The following is a 15,012-nucleotide window of genomic DNA, read 5'->3' as shown; positions in this document are numbered from 1 at the left end:
AAGGAGACAATCCAAGAATGATTATCCCCAGCCACTCAATCAATCAATCAATAACCTGTTGTTTTCCTTGTCACATGCATTAATTATTGGATTACAACACATATACACATAAGCCACAGGGGGCCAACTGGGCTGGGCCTCTCTTCACACAGCGCCATGATCGATCACTTTACCACTCTATCATGACTTGGACCCTTGTAAATCAATACATACCTTAGCTTAACCGGGCTGTTATAGTGGTTCCACGACTTCACAGTCCTGTTCTGATCCCTTCCAACCCCGGCTCCCGTCCCTTCTCTGCCGGTTCTCTTTAGCCTCTTCTATCTTTACCGCAACAGGCGGACGCGTAAACAAGTACATACCATTCTGCATGTATCAATGCCTCAATATCGTACCGTACTCTATACAGTGAGGATACCTACAACATGGTCCCTTGAATTCGCTCTCCTTTCCCACCTCCCGCTCTCCTTTTTACCGACCCAGAAAACTCCATATTTTCGCATGATCAAGCTTTTGAGGGCCCCTTTTGCTTATTAGATTGTCCACTGCCCCGGACACTTTCTTTGATGGAACATCATCCATATCTCCAGGGGTTTGTTACAGAACGTCCGATGAATTGAATCGAATGCAGACGGAAATATTCCTATTGAAATTAATTTCATGCCCATTTCCATCCCCTGTCCCGCCGGAGAAAAAGATGAAAAACGAAAAACAAAAACAAAAATAAACTCGGTCCTTCACATTATTACAGGACAATCATCGTAATGAAAAATTTATCCCTACAATGAAACAAATCAATCTATCAAAGGACGTTGCCTCGCCCCAGCCTTCGTCTCCTTCCTTTCGCCTCGCTAATGCTAATTCCCATCCCATCCCTGCTTGGTTCCCTCAACCTTGCAAACTGTATCGATCCATGATCCCGTAGAGTTCTCGAACTTTATGGTAAGACTTGGCTATTACTTGGTAATCAATCAACCATGTGCCGCCCGTTGCTTATCATGCTCACTCACTCATGTTTGTTCTATTTCCATCTTGTCACTATTGACGGTGACTGTGACCATGGTTAGTTGGAGTGGCAATGCACAGTCAGCTCATCTCATACGCTCACACATGCACATGCACACAAGTAGACAACCAAACCTGAACATAGCCTGCATACAGACAGACAATACTAAGCCGAGCTGAACTTGGCAGCTGAGGTAGCCGGGGCCTCACTTTTAGTCTGCATGGAGCGGCATGAGGCTTATTGTAGATCTGTGAACACGTCCGCTTCCACATTATGGGCATTGTCCATGCCATGCCATGGCAGTCACATATTACTGGGCAGGGCGTAACAAGAAAACAAGCCTTCTCTAATAGACTTGATCAGCAACCTTTCCATTTTTAACTCAGACAAACATCTCTTAACCCACATGCACCCACATTCCACGCAGGAACGCGCAACCTCCTCGGTCGGTCAGAGTACATCCCTACGTACTTTGTCTAAACATCAAATCATAACGACAGGGAAATCTTTTATTTTCGTTCAAAGTATCCACACTCAAGCCTCGACGTTTTCAAAGTAAAACGTTGGTTGGCCAGGAACGGCGTGCTCGGCAACAGGTGCTGAGATATCAACTTCTTTACCGCCATCCGTCAGGGAAACGCCCTTCTGAGTTCCCTGCTCTACTGCGATCACGTCGCAAACAGCCAGACCTCCAGTTCGCTTCAGTCCAGGAACCATTTGCTGGAGAGTCTCCTTCTCGTCGAATGCAAGCTTCTGCTCAAGCACCGCGCTTGCTGGCTCACCAGCCTGGAGTCGTCTCTTGAGGTTCTGCACGAATGGCATAGCCTTCTTCATCTCTCCCATCTTACCAATCTTGCCGTTGAGCTCCTTGTCGTTGACGGACTTGGTCTCAGTGTTCCACATCTCCTTAAGAAGGTCAATGTACTTGGCTTGCCATGCGGGGAACTTGTCAGCGACGAAGATCGTGAGCTTCTTGGGCTTCTTGGGATCGAATGATGTCTCCTTGCCCTTGGCCTTCTTCTTCAACTGGTGACTCTCAGCTGAGTTAATGTTGGAAGCAGTGTTTCGCACGTAGTCGCGCTTCGCCGACAGGGAAGCATCAACCTCCTGAATCTCAGGGAATCGAGCGTTGTGAATAGTGCCTTCCTTCTTCAGCACCTCGAGCCAGATGTATTCGGACCAGTGAGGAGCAAAGACAGCCAGAAGCAGAGTCTGCACCTCAATGTATCGGAGAACAACATCCTTGTGCATCTTGATATTGGCTGCTGCGCAGGCCTCACGGTAAAAGTCACGAGCGCTTGTCAACTCATAGAGACCAGCCTTCAGGGCCAGCTTGTAGTTGGTGTTGACGTACTGCTCAACAGCCTCCTTAGTGACAGCATTTATATCGTTGATGAAAAGAGCGTCCTGGAACGAGTTGAACTCGCCGGTTCGAAGCTGATCTTGGTCCTGGACCATCTCCTCGCACCACTCCTTGAGAGTGTACAGTCGCAGGATGTTGGTATCGGCAACATCTTCCTCGAAGTTGGCGTCGTTCACACCGTCACCGGCATCAGCAAGCGCAATTCGAGAAGCATCCGCTCCGTACTTCTGTGTAAGATCTCGGAGAGTCATGAAGTTACCGGTACTCTTGCTCATCTTCTCGCCGTTGAGCATCAGATGGCCGTTGGCTCGGATGCTTCGGGGCCAGTACTCGCGAGGGAAAAGCGCAGTGTGGCAGTAGAGATGCATGCTCAGATGGTTGGGGATCTAAGATCAATGTTAGCTTCGAACCAGAAACCTGGTATTTGTTACTTACCAAATCCTTGCCGGACACGCGCACGTCAAGAGGATAAAAGTACTCGAACTCGCGGCGCATTTTCTCGAGAGTATCCTTGGGGATCTTGCTGTTGAGGACCTCATCAGTCAGCTCTCCGCGGCAGAAGACATAGTCCCAGACTTCGTCCGTCATAGCCTCAGGTCCGATGTTTGCTAGGCCCTTGGTCTTTCCGAAAATGTCGTTGTGCAGGTAGTGAGCGATTGTGTAGTAGGCCATGTAGATGGTTGAATCACTCAGACTCTCAACCAAGAACTGGGGGTCCCAAGGCAACTTGGAACCAAGACCGAAGCTTCGGGCGCAAGCCCACTGGTTGAGCCAGTTTAGGACTCCCTCGAATTGGTTCTTGGTCTCCGCCGTGTATGTGTTCAAGCCGTTCTCGACCCAGTCAAGGGTGGTCTTCTTCCATGACTCCTCACCGTAGTCCAGGTACCACTGGTCCATCAGAGAGACAATGCAGTCATCGCCAGATCGACTGGTGACCTTGCGCTCAGGCTCAGAGTAGGCGAAGGCCTGGCCAGCATCGATCATCTGTTGTCGAACCTTGGGCTTGGCAACCTCAACCTTCTCGCCCTTGAACTCGCCAACCTTAAGAACACCTTGGTAGAAACCCTCCTTGTAAGCCAGCTCCTTGGCCTCTTCAAGCTGCTTTGTATCCTTGGGGGAAGCGATCTTGAGCTTCTTAACCAGGAAAGGAGCACAGAGATCACCATAGCTGGGTGTCTCAATGATGGGGAAGATCTCGAGCTCAGCCCACTCCTTTGTGATGCCGTAGTAGTCGGCCTTCTTGGCCAGATCGGTCACGGTAGCGTAATCATCGGGACTGTCAGAAGGCACAGAGGTGACAACACCAGTGCCCTTGGTGGGAAGGACAGTCTCCATGGGCAAGATGCGGACTCCCTCCTTGTGAAGGGACAGGGGAGCGTCAACCAGGGTGCCTACAAGATCAGCGCCGCCAACTTCAGCCGTTTGCTCGATAACTCCTTCCTTGGCAAAGATGCCCTGGTAAGCCATGTTTCTCGCGGCTCGCTCAGTCATGACATAGTAGTCGGTCTCGTTAACCTTGAAGATGCCGTAGGTAATCTTGGGGCCGACAAAGCAGCAAGTTTGGCCATACATCGTCTCCGGGCGCAGAGTAGCAGGAACGCAGTACACGTTTGCTTGCTCGGGCAGCTTACCCTTGAGGGCCTCAGCGGCCTTGGGAGCCCACTCAAGAACCTTGAGCTTCAGAGCAGTATACTCCTGAGGGCCGGCACCCTCACCATCAGATCGGTCGTGGTCCATGCAGGGCTGACCGTCCTTAATAGAGTAGATAGTGTATCGCTTGCCGAACTTGATCTTGTTCAGCTCCTTGAGACGGTTCATCTGCCATCGAACAAAGGCGTCGTAGTAGGGGTTGGCATCGGTGGTGACAAAGGATCGGCGCCAGTCGATACGGCATCCAAAGTTGGTGAGGTCTTCCCGGCACAGGGGAGGGAAGTGTTGAAGCCAGTACTGAGGGTCGGCAAATTTGTGAATTTCCTCGGTGGAAATACCAATAGCTTGCATAATTTGGAATTGGTACCTGTCAAGGCCGTCAGTATAGTTTCGAACGATTCATATCAAGAAACGCACTTCATCTTCACGGTCTTTGCCGCAGCCTTTCCCTTGGTCGCCTTGAACTTGGTGATATCTTCCTTGGTCTGGGCCTTGGGGGCCTCCTCGACAACGGCCTCCTCCTCCTCCTTGTAGCCTGAGAAGTCTTGGCCAAACTTCTTAACCTCGTTGACGAGCTTGTCGGCACAAGCCTTGATTGGCATACCAGTGCAGTGGAAGCCCATGGGGAAGAGAGTGCGCTTGCCCTGCATGCGAGCAACACCAGCGGCGAACTCGACCTTACTGACGGAGAACGAGTGACCAGCGTGAAGAGTTCCGTTCATATAGGGATAAGCCATGCATCCAAAGAACTTTGGCTGCTGCTCCCGAAGCTCGGCGGCGGACACGGAATGGAGGGGCACCTCGGTGGTGCTGGGAGAGTCGGCTTCGAAGACATGTTGGTCCTCCCAGATTTTTTGGTATTTCTTCTCAATGGCAATGAGGGTATCTCGCTTCTCAGTCTAGGAACAGTTAGAACAGATATTTCGTGAAAGTCGCAGTAAATCGAACTTACACCTTTGAGTTCCTTGGTCTTGGAGATGTGGAGAGACTCCATGGCCTTGGGAACGGCATCGGTGGAAGCCATCTTCGCAAATGGACAAGACCTATGAGAAAAAGAAATGGATCCAGGTCAGTTGGTATTCTTCTAGATCATGAAGGCAGTTTGGGACGAAAATAGGCACACATACCTCGAAATTTCACTGGAAATTTTTGAGTCACACCTTTGTAAGGAATTGAAATCGGACTGACAAGAAGGAGGGGTGAAAATCGCGGGGCAAGTGCGTCAAGGGTGCAAAAAATACACGACACTAACTTGCACCGAATTCAGGTTGGTGTATTCTTTCCTCCTGCCCACTGGTTCCTGCTCGTGTGTGAGCCGTGGCTGTGCTGTGGCGATAGTGTGGCGCCCCTATTGGAGAATCTCCAACTGCGACGCCATCATGCGAAGCTCGATATTAGATCTTTAAGCAATTCGACTAACACGACCTCAGCGATTTAGTCACAATGTTTTCGACTCTGGTCCGTCGTATGGCCTCATCGTCAAAGGAAGGCCTTCTCAAGAAGGCTCCTTTGACGGTAGCTACCAATCCTTACAAGGCGCGAAAGATGTGGCCTCCCAACTTCAAGCAACTCACCGTCCAGCAACAACTACGATTCGAGAAGAAGTACAAGCGTCGCATCATCCTAGCAAGTCGAGCGCCTCGATGGATCAAGTTTGTCAAGACCGCTCAGCTTTTGACGATTATTGGTATATAAAATTATGAATGACGTTATTCTACACATCGACTAACCCAGCTCTTAGCTGCCCTGGTCTGGCTCTTCTTCTACTCCGAGTTCGAATGGTGGGGCCAGAAGTACAAGCCTTCTGAAGAGGTTCGCAATTTTTGTCGCTTTGAATCGAATATTGCTAACCTTATGCAAGATCCGAAAAAAGACGCAGTATCTCTTTGGTACCGTCGATCCCGAAAAGCGATACGAACGACGAGCGGATGCGCCACCTTTTGCTCCCCCGAAAGACGAGCCCGAGTCGAAATAGTGTATTCTATGTTTGTAATATTCAAAGTCTCGGAGTTCGGCGTTACTCTCATGGAGGCATAAAATGTACGAATACCTCTTTGAGCAGGTGCATATTGTACTCGGCTCTGGCATGCCTTTATTCCACCTCACTCATTTTGTCATGATCATTATCGTCCCGACCAAGCAAAGTTGGCGCCCATACCAAGTCCACTTCCCAGACCAGTGGGCCCTCTGCCTTCATTGACAGGTCTCTTTGCAACTGTTCCTTGCGCCTTGACCCCCGAGACAATGCGATCCAGATTTGTCTCTATTACGACACCTCCTATTATCATCTCCGATAACGTAGAATGTAGAGTTTCGAAGTTAAATATCAGGTCAAGCTCGCAGACATTCTCAAAGAGCTTATCGAGGGCCTCCACGTAGACTTGAATCAGGTCGATCAATGCGAGAGGCGATTCGGTCGAGGTGGAGATAACAATAAAGTAAAGAGTCGCATAGTTGCGGTATGTTACGAGTGTAGGGACATCGTTCTGCTCCTCGGAGGACGTGTGAGAGGTGCCAGAAGCGGCAAGCATAGGTGGGAGAGGTAGGAAGTTGCAAGATCCGGCTGGTCGGTTCGATACGAGAGTAAAGATTTCGGATATGAGGCGCTGTTGTATGCTCGTTTCCTGCCAGGGCGCATGATGAGTTTAGGACAACATGTGGGAAGAGGATAACATACCAGTTGAGTGTAGAACTTGGTCAGACGGGGCTGACCTTGGCCATTGAAGACCAGAAATGCGTTGATCATGATTGAAGACCAAGGCTCGTCATGTCTTGAAAAGAATACCTTGACTGGTTGTAGACGAGGCGTGGTGTAAAGCACCTTTAGGTTGAAGCGGTCGGTGGTGGGGCTTGCTTGGGCGGAAGACGGCGCAGAGCTGATGACGGGGTGCGGAAGCTGCCCTGAGATACGTACTTTCTTTACTGCAAATCGTGGCGTGATTGGCCGCTTATTGCTGCACCTCATGGAGAACGGCGGGGAGCTTGCTCCATTGCATGCAACTTTCAATCATCAGCACTCTGAATAAGAGCGATTGACCAAAACCATAAAAGCAAATCCAATTCCGAGCTTGACTCGATACTCTTCCATCGGTTCTCGACTCGTACTACCCAAACAACATCTTCCGATCTCACCTATCAAATTCCAAAATGTCTCGACAAATCGCATCTCAAGCTTCCCGCGTGGCTTCGCAAGCCATCCGCTCTTCGACGCCAGTCTGCCGTTCCAGCTTCCGCGTCGCAACCATGGCATATGCTTCACGTCTTGCCATCTGCCCAAATCTCTCTCAGCGCAACTTCTCGACTACAGTGTCCCGCAGGAAGGGCATCATGCCTGACACTGATGATCCCGCCAAGCCTTTGACAGAAACAGAGCAAGTTGAGCCTACTGCTGCTGTCGCCGACATTACCGAGCAAGAGTATCATGAAATTGCCGATGAGTACCTCGACAATGTTGTCAACAGATTCGAGGAGCTTCAGGACCAGCGCGAGGATGTTGATGTTGAATTCTCGGTACGTATAGCTTCACGATCGTTTCCATGGTGCACTTGCTAATAATCTCGTACGCAGGCTGGAGTCCTCACCATCGACTGGCCCGGTAAGGGCACATATGTCATCAACAAGCAGCCCCCCAACAAGCAGATTTGGCTGGCATCTCCCATCTCGGGCCCCAAGCGCTACGACTGGTGCCTTCTCGGCGAGGGCCAGGACCAGAAGGAGGGCACTGCCATGGGTGACTGGATTTACAGCAGAGACGGTTCTAGCTTGAACCAGGTCTTTCTTGAGGAACTTGGTGTCGATATCGCTATTCCAGGTGAGGAGTAGAGCTTCCTCCTGAACGTTGATAAGAAACCCATTAAGCATGAATGAAGATGAAAATGACGGGAGAAGGGTGTAGCATCATATTTGTTAAGGCGTTGAAAGGGTTCGGTTAGCCCATTAAGGAATGCGTTTACGTCTAATGTATCATACATGTACTATCAGTACGGACCTTTATCTGCGGGCCTGAGAACGCCCATCTCAGATTGTATTCAAATAATATCCGTAAAATCAGCTACCCAAACATGCGACATGAGCCCTTGTGATGCGCTTTTCTCCGTGCCTGTATTATACATATAATTTGCAGATCCTGCGCTCTATTTCATCCATCCACCAGGCTCATCGATCTCCCTGGCCAATGTGAGACCAAATAGAGCAGTCGCGATTGTTCTTCCAACGTTCAACCCAAAGAAATCACCGAGGCTCAGCGCAACAGTGTTCCCATGCTCTTGTTAAGCATAGCAACCGTCATGTCGTAGTGATTGTACGCTGTAGCATTCGCCACTTTCGTCTCATTACTTCATCCGTTTCATCAGCACATCTCATTCTAAGGTGCAGTTATAAAAACTCACTCTGCATATTTTAGCGGATCATAAGAGGAATATGCTCTCTTCCGAAACCTCATCTTCTGAACTCGCAGCAAGTTTTTCAGAATCCTGTGCTCCATCCCCTTCTCCTTGGCTGCAGCCTCCAGGAACCAGTTGGTCCGCTTGATGCCTCTTTCATCGTAGGTGGCACCAGGCTCGCGAAAGGCCCTTCTAAGCTGATCGCGTGCCACGAAACGAGCAGGGGATGAATATTGTACTGCCCTTAGGATGTTTCGATACAGGCTACGGTATGCGTGTGATATTTGAGTTGTGCTCGCCATTATGATTGATGTGGTTTGTGTATGATTGAATATTGGCAATTCGTGATGGGCAAGAAGTTGCATAGCGTAGACCCACTTTCGCTGGTCAAATACACAACTAAATAGACTTCAACATGGTGATAGAAACCCATTACAGGCACGCGTGAAACAAATGAACGTAGCGTGGTAAAATAGTCATTCTATCAAAACGGGGTATTTCTGTAAAATAATTCAACCGCTCTCTCATGATGTGTGGTATATAGGCCATAGCATCAGCCGTCTAACTCCATGAGGATCCGGTCTAAAAATATATCGGTCCGTAGATACCAAGAAATGCAACAATCCTCGTCTAAAACTCAACATCACCTCAAGTCGTAAATGCCTCCCTCACTCGAACTTAATCTACCAATTCTTCCCATCAAGTGACTCCGCTTCCTTCCAAGACGTCATTTCGCCGTCTTTGTCCAAATGATAACACATCCGGCGTCTCATGCGCCATCTATATGCAGATATTCGTCTATCAACTAATTTCAAGTACTTCATCAACGGTCGTTACGCCGCCCTTCTTCCTGTTGACCAAGGGGAGCATAACGGCCTTGGGCGCTGCTGCCGCTATCGGATCGGTTTCGGCCGACAACTCTTGAAAGCCAGCCGCCGACGCTTCGTTCATCGGCACCACTCTGCATCTGTGACTTGTTGTCATCGTCAACAGTAGGAGGGTCGAGAGAAAGGCCAGGAATTGCAGATGAGGGTCCGATAAGTCCACGAGATGATCCGACGGGAGATCCGCCCCTTATCAAGGATCCAGTTTCAGTGCCGTGTAACGAGGGCGTGCCAGCAACAGTACTTGCGTCTCCAAAGAGCGAATCCATGTCTTCCAGGCGGACACCACAAGTCTCGGGGTAAATGAAGTAAACTGATGAGATGTTAGTAATAGTATCATAATATCATAGACAAGGGAACTTACCAACGACCACACTGACCACACAGAAGAAGGCATGAACAAGATACATGCGCCACTTGATCCATTCCTGGAGAATTGGCGTCATTTCTCCTACCAACCAGTTGGCGGCCCAGTTTGTTGCTGTCGACAAACTGGCACCCTTGGATCGAATGCTGAGGGGGAGAATCTCAGGGGGGTACAGCCAGGGGATGGGTCCCCATGAGTAGCCAAAAGCAGCGTTGTAGATCATGACAAACAAAACGACCAATCGTGGAGTCCACTTGATATCGAGGAATAAGAAGTAAGAGATGAGTGATAGTGAGATAGCCATGGCTGTAGCACCGGAAAGAAGAATCTTGCGTCGTCCCCAGCGATCAACCAGGTACCATGGTGGGATTGTTGACATGAGATAGGTGAGACTGTTGAAACCAGTCATGAGGACGGCATCATGGCCAACCCAGCCGGCGGACTCAAAGACATAAGGCGCATAGTAAGAAATAACGTTAATACCGTTGAGTTGGGCGAGCGCCTGAGCGGACATGGCGATGAAAACGCGAGTCTTATATCGACGGAACATATCCTTGTATGTGCGTTCGCCTTCCTGTCGCTGGAGAAGGACATTCATCTTAATCTCGCGGTACTCGTCTCGAGCCTTGGGGTCATGGATGTCACCGCCACCATATAGGTTGGCAATAACAACCATACCCTCTTCGTCATGATCGTTATCCAAAAGCCATCTACGAAAATTAGCGAGCTGCTCCTAGTGATATTGGAAACATGTTCAACATACCGAGGGGACTCAACAATGACAAGACTACCCAGGCCGAGGAGGGCGCCCATGATACATTGCAATCCGAGAGGAATGCGCCAGGAATAGTCATTCTCGATGTAGCCGCAGCCGTAATCGACCCAGACAGATGTGGCGTAACCGACAATGTTTCCTGTAAACTCAATGCAGGCCAACTTTCCTCGATTGTGAGGCGGCGAAATCTCGGATTGGTAAACAGGCACGATAGTCGAGAGTGCACCAACGCCAAAACCGGCAACGAAACGGCCGGCCATCATCATAGGCATAGAAGTAGCCAGTGTCTGGAGTGCACCTCCGATGAAGAAGACGCAAGAACCGTAGAAAATAGTCCGTCGTCGTCCGATAATATCTCCAATGCGACCGACCATCAATGAAGTGATGAACGCGCCAATCTCCAGGATAGCCACCATAGTACCGACATAGGCCTTTGAAGGGTGACCAAAATAATCTATAAAGTATGGGCCGCTGGAGAATGATTAGCCGATGATAAAATAGAGTTATTTCTATTATCAAGACCTACGTGATAATTCCAGACATGACACCCTGATCGTATCCAAAGAGGAAAACACCTAGTGATACAAAGATACTGGTGAAGTAGCTTAATCATGTTAGCACGCGACTGGGTAAGATAGACCAAGCTCAGTGATTCTTACATCAGGGCCTTGCCAGTGAGGCCATGGATTGATCCTGTACGTCCTGCCATGATGGTACCGAGTATACGTTCAACACGTGAAGGACCTGGAGGGTTGAAGTTAGGGACCTCGATAGCCTCTTTATTGATAAGGGCAGATCGGGATCGGGAAGAACGGTGACGAGAATTTGAATCCTGAATTCGAACTCTCTTTTGATTGCCGTGCTTAGGTTGCCGACGGTGGACGTTGGCTAGAAGTTCGTCCTCTATATCGGAACCAAGCTGTAGACGAACAGGGTCGTGTTCGTCAGCGAGCTGCTCGCCGATATCACCGGTGTCGGTCCACGACGACTCGGAGTCGGAATAAGACGAACGACGTTTAGATTTGGCGACGTCGTGATGGCGATTGGGGTTAGTATCGTCGCTATCGTCGTCGTCGTAATCACGATCGTGGTCGTTGCGGGACGCGAGCAATGACGTCGCTTGCGAGTCCGGGTCTTGGTGTTGGTGGTTATCAGGACGTAGGGTCCGCAGTGGAATGTTTGAGGGAAGACGTGAAGATCGTGAGGGAGGAATTTTGGGAGGATGGGGCTGTTAAGCAGCAGCGCCCTTCTGCAAAGAGAATGAAGGTAAAAGGTACGGGAAGAGAAAAGGAAAGGCCGAGAAACAACGAGGTCATCGGCACCTCGAACGACCCAGCGAAAGACGGAGGGGAATGGGAAAGATGGGGTCGGGTGACCGGGGTGGCGGTACGGTACGGTAATCAGGGTCTATCAGCGTTTATTGCAGGATTTAATCGGCAAAAAGTGAATAAAATCTGGCTGGTAAACAGGCAAAAACACCTAAACTACCCAGCAAAAGATAGCGATACCTGACAGAAGCGCAGGTTCGATTGGGCGTGTGGGTTCCTGGTCAGTTGAGAGAGACGCTGTATGCAGGCCTTGTTGGGACCCCTGGTTGGCGGCAGCTCCAAGTGCGTCACTCAGCAGCGTGTAATTGGGGATCAGGTACTTTGGAGTGACTTGCGATCCGAGAGCCAAGCAAGACACGACAAATACAATGCGTGTGCGGCGGTACGGGCGGATTGCGCGGAGTAATGTCAGGTATTGCTGGAAACAATACCTTGCGACAGACCAGACACTTTGCTAAATTAACAAGCGATCTTCAAAGCAAACCAGTCAGACAATTCTGCCTGTCTAAGATGGAGTCGCGACTGGGGGAACGGCTGTAGGGCAGCGCGTGGTTGGAGCCGGGTCTGGACCTGGAACTGGGGTTGGAGCGATAGACGGTAGGCAGATGACCACGATTGAGACAGGAGCTCAAGCCGGTGGGCAGTAGATGCAAACAAGTGACGAATCCCGATAAATAGTCAGGCGAGACAGTAGCAGGGGCAACGATCACGAACTGGACTGGATAGCCGGCGTGGGAAAAACGATCGACTTTAGGGTGAGGAAAGCAGTGCAACAAGAGTAAATTGTTGATGAAGGTCAAAGATAGAGAAGTGAGAATTGAAGGAAATTGGCTAGAGATGAAGGGCAGCAGAATTGAACTGGACAAGTCGACAACTAAAACTCCATTGAAGGAAGCAAGGGGAAGAAGGGACGGCTTCTGGAAAATAGTATGTACGGGAAGTCACTTCTCAGGGGATGGCTTTCAGGAGGTCGAGTCTGGGCAGGTATCCGTAGGAGGAGTCTCCATGATCGAGTACCTACAGGCAGACAGACACTGTTAGCAGCAGGCTGTTGGTATGGATCCGATCTATTACTCTATCTCACGTATTAGCGAATATGCCCTGCCTACTTTGGTAGGTAATCTGCCTTAATCTTGCTCTTGCATGATCATCAGTCAATTGACTCTCTGCACCATTTTCTCAGGGGTAATTCCGCCCATTTCCTATAGTCCCAAACTCTGAAATTTAACGGGCGTGTTTATCTGTCTTTGGCCTCGTCGTCATTTCATAAATATTTCACATGCCCCCTAGTCTCGCCAGCCCGATAAGAAAGCCCCTAGACTCCACGCTGCGGGCATGTCTCCACGGTTTTACAATGGGCGCTCGGGGCAAGCAAGCTTCCCGTCCGTCGTCAGTCACTTTAGGCACTATCGTGAGTGTGGGGTGCCAGCCCGACGCGTTAGAGAGCTACAGCGCCAAGACGTTGGAACGCAAAGGTGGGGGTTCAAATGTGTTTATTTTTATTTGATACTAGAATCCATCATCAATGCTCTAAGACACAAGAACAATGCCACCTTGAAGATCTATCTTCAGCTGAGACAAGTCAGATGAAGCGCTGCTACCTAGCAGCCTGGCACTCTTGGATCTGACTCGCTATCGCTGTCAAGGCTGTGCAAATATGGTCAGTCACATGTCCGGTTTCCCGTTCAGTTGGAACTGGGCGACTGTCATCTGGGAATATGCAGGTTCAATTATTTCCCTCCTGACAAGAGTTGGAGTTCACGCGGGTTGTTTGTATCAATCTGCCGTAATCTCTACTCACCAAGAGACTGGTATACTCTGGTGGTATCTCTCGTATTTTGTTACACCATGACCATGTTCCAGTCATGAGTCTTTTGAGCCATCTCATATCTCATGCAGCAGCCACATTCTGCAACCGTGATCAACAGCAGGTCCAAAATTAAAAGCGGTCACCCCAAATCTATCCTCGTTTCCCCACGAAATCAGTGTTCACGAGGTTGTTCTCTCCACAAACTAAGCAACCCCAGCGATGAACGAGTCTGGGGAAGAGAAAAAGAGTTTAATGTACTCCCCAAGTACTCTTTGTCCTCCACTTCAAGATGCGCTACCGCAAAGAGGGAAGATGGAAATCTCAACCTTCTTCCAGTTCCACTCACACAATCAGTCATCCAGGGTAATTTCAGGTTCGCAGTCATTTCAACTTGAGCCTATCGCCTTGTTGATGTCGACAGCTTTGGCGGGCCCGCTTGACTCGTGGTGGATACCATCTACGTCACTGGGTCCCTTGGTGTTGAGTCTTGCGGGCCTCGATTAGATATTGAATTTATGCAACGAACTGCTCCATCAATCTAGAACGATAGAGCGGTAAACTTTGATCTATCAGAACTGCAGTTCAACACGGGCCGAAATTCCAGGCGAACATGTCTCTTGCAGTCGTAACTGCCACCAACTTGGGCTGCTATCAAACTACCTACAAAGCCGCTCAGCAGGGTTCAGACGAAGACATGTCGATCTGGTGTTGACCGACCCTTTGGCGAACAAGTTGTCAAAACTCTTAAACTACATTGGTCCGCTTGTTTCTAATCGCGTGATTTACTTATCTGGGTCCAACATCTTGTCAGATGAGACCCTGTCATTGGAGCCTAAGAAATAATGCCGAACGAAGATGCTTTCTCTCCAAGTTTATGGTGAGCTGCCCTCAGTATATTATTTCTCAGAACCACTCAGGTGATATGTCGAGGACGCATTCGCATGAGCGTATGCTTTGATGGGATACTCTAGAAAGGCGAACTTGGTTACACTTATTGATGAGCCCTATGGCTTTACTGAGCTTGACTACTATTGTCTCTACTGTTGCTTCCGAGGTATTAACGTCAAGTTCACTGCTCTTTTTTATTACAATCGAAAGTGTCTTGACAGTTATACTTCATTTACACCACATAGTATCCTTATAGGGAGAACATACTCTTTGGCAAAACAAAAAATGACATTTTTTTACGTGAGTTTACTACGTTTGCGAATATCAGATTTAAAATACAATATGGCACCCTCTCCACAAACCCTGTCTACGTTGTCGAACACTCCTACGGTTAACTCATGCAGTTGCTCGGTTTGTCGTCACAAGAAAATACATCCAAAGACGTCGGTGTGATTAGTTCCATCTCAAAATACGACAGTCAGGTTTCCTATCATGGTTGTAATACTACCGGGCAGAATGGTGTTCATGTTACCTACTCAACATACAATTATAACGGAGT

At 49.2% G+C, this 15,012-nt stretch overlaps 6 protein-coding genes across 6 annotated transcripts; 2 read left to right on the top strand and 4 right to left on the bottom strand.

Moving 5' to 3' along the window:
- Positions 1–1,540: 1,540 nt before the first annotated feature.
- On the bottom strand, positions 1,541–5,043 carry FGSG_06009 (leucyl-tRNA synthetase; the record flags this gene model as incomplete). The annotated part of the gene is made up of 4 exons (XM_011326326.1): positions 1,541–2,755; positions 2,805–4,386; positions 4,437–4,918; positions 4,972–5,043. The coding sequence occupies 4 exons, from the start codon at positions 5,041–5,043 to the stop codon at positions 1,541–1,543; spliced, it is 3,351 nt and encodes a 1,116-aa protein (XP_011324628.1).
- Positions 5,044–5,462: 419 nt separating this feature from the next.
- FGSG_06008 (uncharacterized protein) lies at positions 5,463–5,994 on the top strand (the record flags this gene model as incomplete). The annotated part of the gene is made up of 3 exons (XM_011326325.1): positions 5,463–5,706; positions 5,761–5,831; positions 5,893–5,994. 3 exons carry the CDS (start codon positions 5,463–5,465, stop codon positions 5,992–5,994), a joined length of 417 nt encoding a protein of 138 aa, XP_011324627.1.
- Positions 5,995–6,142: 148 nt separating this feature from the next.
- Positions 6,143–6,765, bottom strand: FGSG_06007 (uncharacterized protein; the record flags this gene model as incomplete). Its single annotated transcript, XM_011326324.1, has 2 exons — positions 6,143–6,643; positions 6,697–6,765. 2 exons carry the CDS (start codon positions 6,763–6,765, stop codon positions 6,143–6,145), a joined length of 570 nt encoding a protein of 189 aa, XP_011324626.1.
- A 401-nt stretch (positions 6,766–7,166) lies between these two features.
- FGSG_06006 (uncharacterized protein) lies at positions 7,167–7,841 on the top strand (the record flags this gene model as incomplete). Its single annotated transcript, XM_011326323.1, has 2 exons — positions 7,167–7,529; positions 7,587–7,841. 2 exons carry the CDS (start codon positions 7,167–7,169, stop codon positions 7,839–7,841), a joined length of 618 nt encoding a protein of 205 aa, XP_011324625.1.
- A 418-nt stretch (positions 7,842–8,259) lies between these two features.
- FGSG_06005 (uncharacterized protein) lies at positions 8,260–8,703 on the bottom strand (the record flags this gene model as incomplete). Its single annotated transcript, XM_011326322.1, has 2 exons — positions 8,260–8,353; positions 8,408–8,703. 2 exons carry the CDS (start codon positions 8,701–8,703, stop codon positions 8,260–8,262), a joined length of 390 nt encoding a protein of 129 aa, XP_011324624.1.
- Positions 8,704–9,224: 521 nt separating this feature from the next.
- FGSG_06004 (uncharacterized protein) lies at positions 9,225–11,136 on the bottom strand (the record flags this gene model as incomplete). Its single annotated transcript, XM_011326321.1, has 5 exons — positions 9,225–9,598; positions 9,650–10,362; positions 10,416–10,898; positions 10,954–11,019; positions 11,087–11,136. 5 exons carry the CDS (start codon positions 11,134–11,136, stop codon positions 9,225–9,227), a joined length of 1,686 nt encoding a protein of 561 aa, XP_011324623.1.
- Between the last annotated feature and the right edge of the window lie 3,876 nt (positions 11,137–15,012).

This window comes from Fusarium graminearum, chromosome 3 (assembly GCF_000240135.3).
Source record: "Fusarium graminearum PH-1 chromosome 3, whole genome shotgun sequence".
NCBI classification, from domain to species: Eukaryota; Fungi; Ascomycota; class Sordariomycetes; order Hypocreales; family Nectriaceae; genus Fusarium; species Fusarium graminearum.
Note: the sequence above shows the minus strand (reverse complement) of the source record. Positions and strands in the feature narration are given on the sequence as shown.